At 45.1% G+C, this 8,770-nt stretch overlaps 1 protein-coding gene across 4 annotated transcripts in view; it reads left to right on the plus strand.

Moving 5' to 3' along the window:
* STS (steroid sulfatase) overlaps positions 1–8,356 on the plus strand; it is a 182,944-nt gene extending 174,588 nt beyond the window's left edge. For all 4 annotated transcript variants that reach the window (XM_068532747.1, XM_068532744.1, XM_068532748.1 and 1 more), the window contains one exon: positions 5,363–8,356. In XM_068532747.1, the coding sequence (XP_068388848.1) occupies positions 5,363–5,736 (374 nt within the window). In that variant the 3' untranslated portion in view covers positions 5,737–8,356. The remainder of the gene's footprint in view (positions 1–5,362) is intronic.
* Positions 8,357–8,770: the final 414 nt, after the last annotated feature.

Here is an 8,770-nt window from a genome sequence, read left to right on the forward strand (position 1 = left end):
TTCGTGGTGGCAGCTGGCTTCTTCCTTCTTTTTCGGTGTCTTCCTGCTCATCCTGTCAGCTCATTCATCATTAATTTACCCAGCACGTTTTTATTGAGCATCTGTTCTACGTAAGGCCCTGGACGCTGGCAATTCACAGATACATTCACTCTTCTATGTAAGGCTCTAGGTACTGGGCATTTAACACACGTGGGAGATACAGTTCTTGTGTTCAGAGAGCGAGTAACCTAGAAAGAAATGGAGTCCACAGACGGTGGTAGCCCTTCAGGGCTGAATGCGCAGTAGAAACTGCTGAGAGGCGCCAGGAAACAGGGGTAGCTTCCAGCTGGAGACCTGGACAGGCTCACGGAGGAGGAGTTGTCGGACCTTGAACAATGGATAGGATTTCAACACACAGAGACGGTGAAGGGGAGTGGGAGACTTCAGCACGCCTTGTGTACCCACTTAGTACAGGATTCATATTTCCGTCCCCCAAAATGCAAAAACAAACGCCTAGTCAAAGGGAGTGTTTTGCTTTCGGGCACTCAGGCATCACTCGTGGAGCTAGGGTTCCTCTAAATCTGAATTTAAAAGCAGGTGCTCTGGGTCACAGCCCTTAGCTGCTTCCTCTTCCTTCTCAGTGTTTTTGTATCTTGAGTCTCAGTGCAACCAGCGCAGGAAGCTGGCAGAACTGGGTCTATCATCCATGAGCCCAGTGCTGGGTCATTGAGGGTCTGGGCTACAGAGAATGGGTAGACACGAGTCTCAGGGGTCAAGAACAAGAGCCCTTGGGTCCGCACTTCTCTGGGAGCGTGTGTGAACACACTGGTGCCCTAGGTGGCTCCATGTGGGCCCACATCCTAGGATCTTTGGGTCTAAGACAAGAATGTGGCATTGATGTCGGGTGGCTGGCTCAGGACAGGGGAACGCGGTTGGGGGGCATCATGGAAGCAAGGAGGTCGCCGTGAGCGTGGGGACCTTGGGGTGGATTTTCAGACGTCCGTCCAGGAGATGAGATCAGCATTACTAAGGGGGCAAGCTGAGGGTCCCAGGGGGGTGGTATGGGCCGCTCACAGTGGGAAAACACAACAGTCTTTGAAATACTTCTTGAAGGACTCCAAGATGGCGCTATGTGGTGGGAAACATTGCTAAGACCGAAAACCCCAATGACTCTGGGTGGCTTCTGTATGTACGTGGAATCCTGCAAGCATCCAAAATAAACCTTGCCAAGACTAGCTGTTCCAACAGCATTCATCAAAGGATGTCTGAATCTGAGTGATAAATTAGGAGCCAGGGTGTTGAAGCCATTTAAATTTTGTTGTCCGTATTCTTTAAGAATCCTTAGGAGGGGGGGAAGGTGTCTTAAGACTCGTATTACAGTGGCAACAGGTTTAAGAGCATAAAGAAACTAGTGTTTTTGTCTTAGATTGACGGCAGCTTTATATTCAAAGCTAACGCAAAGGTGGTTATTACTATGCACCTGGCATTGTTCTGAGAGCTTTACACGAGGGGATGGATTGTTAACCCCCAAAGCAAAACCCCGAGGCCGGTACTATTATTATCCTCACTTATCAGAAAAGGAGCTGTGGCCCTGAGGGGTTAACAGCCACGCCCAGCATCCCACAGCTAGGAAATCGCAGAGCTGGGATTGGAACCCACACTGTCAGAGCCATCAGAAAGGGGAGGAGAGTTCAAGCAGATCGCAGTCAACTAGCCACCAAGACAGGAAACACTTCTGAGCTCAGAGACAAAGGATGTCTCCCTTTGATGCTGGTCATGGCTCCAGACCGACAAGAATCCTCGCATGAAGGGAAAAGCACTTTGCAAAGCGGACTCGTATCTGTTAGGCAGGACTAAGCATCTCATATCTGCAGAAGGTGGTTCCAGAGCCGCATGGACAGAAAAAACGGGCTTTGCATTCTCTCTGTTTCTGTTCCTGGGGACCCTGTGTGCTCAGGCTTGGGGTTTCTCTGTCCACGGACTGCTGAACCTTTTCTGGTGGCTGAGTCCCTGGAAGTGATCAAAATCACAACAGCTGTTCCTGTCCGGGGCTCTCACGCCGCTCACATCCCCAAGAAATCCCAGGAACCCACTGCTTATTTTAATTTGGATGAAATCGCTGTTTTAGGATTACACTTGGAAGGTGCTGAGTTCAGGGTCTAGCTTAGGAGTCAAGTTTTTCTCACTTAAACTCTATTTGCCTTTTTGTCAAAGGACTGTAAACTTTCTTTTCTCATGAATCCACTCAGTTTTTTTCCAGTGGTGATTTTGCATAAAAATGGGTTTCATAGGTAGGTAGTGATCTCCACAGCATTTTCTATGACCTTGACAAAGCAGCCCTCTAACTGTATGTCACTGACATCTTTGTCCTCTAATAGTCACAATTATTTCTCTTAAATTTTTGGAGCGTATTTTAAACCTAAGTCGAATTATTGTTCCCATCACTACTTAGACTATTTTTTTGAAAAAATGTTCCATTTAATTTTCCTGCATTCTCCCTAGAAAATGTAATAATTGCTTCCTCTGGTCAGTGGGCCTCAATTGTAAGAAAGATTAAGGTCCCGTGGTGGTCAAAATATTTATCTGTGACAGAGGTGAGACAGAAGCAACCTTTGTTCAGAGTGAACTGGAATTTTAACAATAGAGAAAAACACTTTTTTAACTCAACATTTTTTTAGTAGTATATGGAGAAATCCAGGATGAAATACATTATTAAAATAATTTTGGTAAACAGGAATAAATATACCTATTAGAAATATAAGGTAACACCAGGTGCCACCTGTTTTATCACATGATCTACTGATTTACTTTTTTTCTGTTGAAATGACACCTTTGACAATGTCGATTCCTGGGTTCTTGGTGAGCAACAGAACAGACCCTGAAGTAAGGCTTCGTATCTTATACACCTACATGCAATAAAATGCAGCCCAGTTTCTCTCATTTGAGCAACTCCAAAGTGGTCTAAAGAAATAATACAGAGAATACTCAATGTATCTTTTTATAAAAAGTTTAAAAAGTCCAAATTGCGCTATAAAAAGTCAAAGACCCCTATAGCTTACCCAGCAAATCTTCAGAAAAATTAATTCTTCATTCTGCACTTGTCCGAGCTACATTGCCATACCACGGCTGCTCCCTGTGAGGATGCTTGAGGTTTATTTACTGACTGGTCCTTAAACCTGCCCGCCCGTCTGTTCACACCTGGGCAGGACAGAGCACAGGTGGCTAGTGACGGAATCTGCTTGCATGGCTTTCAAAAGCAAGCGGGTAGGGCAGGCCCTTAAATGAATTTGTTCCAGGAGCCTGTACTCTCTTGGGGTTTTAAGCACACCAAGACTGGACTCGAATGTCAAGTTCAAAACAGCCACCAGATTTGCAGCTTTTGGGCCAGAGCGGAAGAGGCTTGCTTCCCCATGCCTCTGTCTGTAACAGCCTCGGCCCTGCTGACCCTGATGAAGGACAGATTCTAAGTGGCTGCAGCTTCTCGCTGCCGAAAAGGCTTCTGAAGGAGATCTAGGGGTCAAGGGGAGTGAGGTGGGGGGACGGAAAGAATCTGAAGGTAACCCGCTTCCTCTTTATCTTCTGCTGGAGAGGGAAAGCAGGCCCTGGAATTCTTCCTGCAGCCTCGCAGCCTGAATTCATCTTTAGAAGGCAGGTTTTGACCTGTAAGTTGTGTAAAGCAACACAGCCAGTAAGTGCCATCTCTCCCAGCATCAACTACGCGACGGACGGCAGGTTCCCCGTTGTGGATCTCTTTAGTATATTCATCTAGGCCATGTGCACATTGCTTGTCTGTGCTGACTGGGTCTTCCCCAAACCAGAGAGGCTTACTCACCTTTGAATATGCTTGTCTGAGGTCAGGGGCTGTTTGGGGAGAAGGTGGGACCCATGACAATTGTTTTCTGTTAATTCCATTAATTTCTTTTGCATTTGGATCCATGGGCCACTCGATACCTATAACTACAAAATCACCATCTCCATGGCAAACAAATGATCAAAGTGAATTAAATAGGTGTGTGATGCTTTCTAGTGGGACAGTCCCTATGGTTTTATATAAAAAAGCTGAAAGGATAAAGCAAAGAAGGACTTTTTCGGTCTGCACCTAATTCTGCTTGGTTCATACGTGTTAACTCTGTTTTGATCTGCCACCTTTTTCTACCCAGGAAACAGTTTTTAGACCTCTGTCAGAGCATGTGTGATTAGTAGTCAGCTTTCAGAAAGTCATAACATTGTAGGATAAACAGGAAATCAAACATTTCACAATTATTTGTTTGTAAATTAATTTTTTTCTAAAAATGTCAATATTGGGTGTTTAATGGAACACAGAAGTTACATTTTAAAAACTGTGTAACCATCCTACTCTGGGGTCAATTTGGAATTTTTAGCACCTTTATTAAGGTATCACATATAGAGCATAGAATTCCAATTCAACCATTTTTAGTAAATGTTTAGAGTTCTACAACTATAGTCAAATCTAATATCAGAACATTTTCTTCATCCCCAAAAGATCATTTCTGTAACCCAGCTGCAATTTCTCCCCATCCTCACGCCCAGCCTCACTAAATGCTGGATGGGATGCGTCTGGGCTTTCTTAAAAGGGAGGAAATAAAATGTTAGCTGAGGTCCTAGCGTGTTTCAGATGGTTCCTGATGGCTGTATGTATGTGTACACGTGTGTATATGTGTATGTGTGTGTGTGTCACGTTTTACCATCTCACGTACATATTAGCATCGAGCCTCCCTCTTCCCTCTACTTTGTTTTAAACAGAAACACAGGCTGCGAAGCTTAGCATCTTGAAGTTGGAGAACAAAAAGGGTCAGAGCTCGGAGCTTAGAATCTGTTAGTCAGTGTGTATTTGCTGAGTGCCTGCCCCACTGCAGCTGCAAGCTGTAAAGTTTATGAGACTGAACTGTGACAGTCCGCTTAGAGTTCTCTGCTCAAACAATTAGTAAGCTTTTTTCCTTTCTCACCAGCTTCTCCCAAGAAATTAGGGGTTGGGAAAAAGATGGAAGAGGGAGAGAGAGGAAGAGGGGCGGGGTGGGGGAGAGAGAGAGAAAGAGAGAGGGAGAGAGAGAGAGATGGATTAAGGAGGAAATGCCAAAGTTGTAATATGGTTAAATTTGCATCCTAACAGCTATTGCATAATCAGCTTCGTCTCTTGTTCTGTCGCAGTTAAACAGCAATGCATGGTGTTTTTTTTTTTTTTAAGCTATGTCTCTTACCCTTTTGAGCCTTAAGCATGAGAAATCCATTCCGTGCATAATCGAGTGGTAGGTCTCTGCCTTCTTGCAGCGCACGGCAGGGTGCTTTCTGTGCATGTTCTCTTTGGAGGTGACTCTGATGACCCTGTCCCCACGAAACCCACTTCTGTCCTTGTCAACCACAGGCACGTCCATCTGGAAAGCCTTTTTCTTCACACCCAAGTTCTTCCCCGAGGGCGCCAACGGATGCTTTGCCACCCACGTGTGTTTCTGTCACGGGCAATACGTCACCTACCACGACCCGCCTCTGCTCTTTGACATCTCCCAAGACCCCAGGGAGAGAAACCCGTTAACTCCAACGTCAGAGCCCCGGTTCCGGGAGATCCTGGGGACCATGCAGGAAGCGGCAGCCCGGCACGCTGAGACCCTGCGGGACGTCCCCAATCAGCTGTCGCTGGGCAACCTTATCTGGAAGCCGTGGCTTCAGATGTGTTGCTCATCGTCAGGCCTGTCTTGCCAGTGCGACCGGGAGAAGCAGGATGGGAGAGGGAGCCGTTAGCCACCTGCGTCTGGGGGCGCCTGGGGCCACCCCACCTGCTGCATCACAGACGAGTGTGGGGGGTGGCACTGGGTGAAGCCAGCGCTGGCAGCTCCCACCCCGGGACTCAGATCCCTTCTCTCTGTCTTCTCACCTGGAGGCTCCATCAAAACCCCACATTTACGCCCTGGGGAAAAAATCAGGGTTTGCCATAAACAGAGGCATAGACGTTAGTCACGTCTTCCAAGGCCAACGTTATATGAATGCGGTAGGCGGGATTTCAATGAGTCTGGCCAACACCAGTGCAGACGGAGAGCAGGAAGTTGCACAGGTAACCTGTTCATCTCTCAGCCAATGCGTGTGATCCACAACGTAAGGCATCACTTACTCCACAAGCTGATGTGACGCTGTGGCCACTGGGATTCCCCTTATAGCGCATCACGAAAAAGAGAATAAAATTTAAAGAGTGTTTACTAAACCTAACACATGCAACGTTATAATGAGTAAAAGACCATCTTGACCCATCATGGATGATGGTAAGTTCCAATTTGGTTATTGGAAGGCAATTACTGTCAGTATTATTTGCAATAATATGAAATACTATTCATGATATATATGTTTATATATATACAGTTTCTTCGAGAAGTTTACAGTATTTAGAAGCTTATCACTATTTAAGTAAAAACAATAGAGGGTCACAGCTCTGTTTGTGCTACAGCCTTTCGGTGAAATCCCTCAGCAACAGTAATGCCAAGACAAATCTCTCCTGTACGGATTTGCATCCCATAATTTGCAGCATTTCTACTTGGGTTCTGCTGTTTCTTTGGTGAACGGAGGTTCTGAACTCAAAGGCCACTTCAGTGATGCTGCAGTCCCTGGAATCCTTTCTAACAGAATTCAGAATTTTTGGCATGTAAAATTGCGATATTTCATGGGGGGAGAGAGACACAAGCAGTCCATCCACGACCCATACCCATGACCGTGACATCTTGCGTTCTTGCAGAATTTAATGAAGAGAGAAGGTGGTTCGTGTCCGTACTTGTGTTTTGGGTGGTCTGATCCTGTGGCTAAGAAATATCTATGCCTCCACCATGAGATGCGCAGTTTTGTTTGAATTCCATTTCCTGCAACCTCAGTAACGCAGGACGAGGCGTAACCAGGTCACGTCGGAGACTGGGGGTTAGGGGCACAGCTGGAGAGAGTTCCAACGTCTGAGCCACCAGCCCCTCCTGAGGAAAGAATTCACCTGTGCAGGGAGCACTTAGGTCACCTTCAGGCACTGAACATCCTCCAACAATATCATGCGGATGCCTTTACTGATCCGTCCTCAGCTGTGGTCCATCTGCCTCCCATTCACCTCTTTCGGGAACACGTCTGAACATCTGCTCTTGGCTCAGGGTTTTCTCGATCCCACAAGAGTGCAGGTCAATGGAATACCCCACCCCACCAGGTACCCTGACCCCTCCGGGCACTTTGGAGAGAATGTGTACAGGGTGGCTCAGGCTTTCTGACAGGGGACTCTGATTTCCTCTGTTTGTCTCCACTGAAGAACTTCTAAGATCCAGCAGCATGTCCCCAGCTCCTCTTTAAGGTCTACTATTTCAGATTTTAATCTTTCTTTTTCTTAAAAAAGAGAAATGATTCCCGCCCCCACCCCCACCCCCTGCCCACTCCCTGGGAATGGTTTAAAGTTGGAAAACAAACAGGATTCTTTCTTTTAATGGGGATTTCTCATTCCAGAAATGGCCAAAAATCTGTCATATTGTTTTAGGAAATAGTCTCATGAAAGAATGCACCAGCATGTTACTAACGTGTTAGGATTATTGCTATTATCATACAAAAACTATATAAAGCCACTGTTAGGAACTTACGTTTGAAGATGATCACGTTTACTCAGAGTTGAACATACTCAATGCAGATGGACTTTTACAAAACATTTTATGATGTAAGAACATGTGTTTGAGGGTGAAATAACTTGAAGGAGTTTTATAGATGATGTGAATACATAGCTTTGTATAGAATTAATTGCTTAATCTGTACAATGGTAACAGCCAATGAAGAATACATATACCTCTGGAGCTACAATGAGCTTTAAAGTATTTGCCTCAAAATAACTTGGATCACCCTTATGTGTCACGGTATTTGAAAATCAGGTTTATTTGTCATAATCATCATTACCATAGACTTCAGACCGCTTACCATCTGAAAGTTTTGCTTGGAATGTACAGCAGGAAATTGGAATTCCCATCGGTGTGACCTCCTGAGTTGTATGTGCAAACCTTAGTGGGTTTTGAAGGTTTAAACAAATTCTTTTTAAAAAAACTTTGTATTTCTAGCATTTCGTAGATGTTAAAGGCTAAGCAAACACTAACCTATAGACAGGGCATTATTTGATGATGTCAGTGTCACTGCATGAAAAGCAAAATCACAACCTACACATCGAGGTAATTAAGGATTAAAGAAAGGAAACAGATTTCAGGTAGCCCTGAAGGACATCCAGTGAAGGGTAAAGAAGCGGGAAAAGTATTTGGCATCTGTCTGAACAATGCGACCTGTGAAGTGATTGCCTCTGTGCGGGTTTCCCAGAACCTTGTCCTGATGTTAATGCAAAATTAAAATAAAATTTTCCTTGGCAATTCAACATTCTGTGCTCTCGTGCCGTGCTTTCCCACAGGACTCAATTCAGCAAGCGTGCGGAGTGTTTCCTGTGTTTGGGGCATGATGTTAATTGATGGGGAATATGGGTTTTAGTTCAGCAAATACTTACGGAATGTCTGAGGCTCCGGGGAGGGGTAGGAAGTATAGAGATGGGTAAGAAATAAATAGCCCCTGACTTTCATGATTAGAGGGCAGGGCAAGGGCCAAATTATCCATCACGCACACAGCCTCTTTTCAGGGGCTCACAAAAAAATGTCTAATGTCTTTTAACGTCAGAAAAAAAACCTGAACATTTGGGGTTGAAGATCATAGACACACATGTACCAACGCAGTCGTAAAATAGAATTCTTGTGTGTTTTCATATGGTTTATGTTTTTATGTAACCTGTCTTTATCTT

The sequence above is a fragment of the Eschrichtius robustus genome, chromosome X (assembly GCF_028021215.1).
Source record: "Eschrichtius robustus isolate mEscRob2 chromosome X, mEscRob2.pri, whole genome shotgun sequence".
In the NCBI taxonomy this organism is placed as follows: domain Eukaryota; kingdom Metazoa; phylum Chordata; class Mammalia; order Artiodactyla; family Eschrichtiidae; genus Eschrichtius; species Eschrichtius robustus.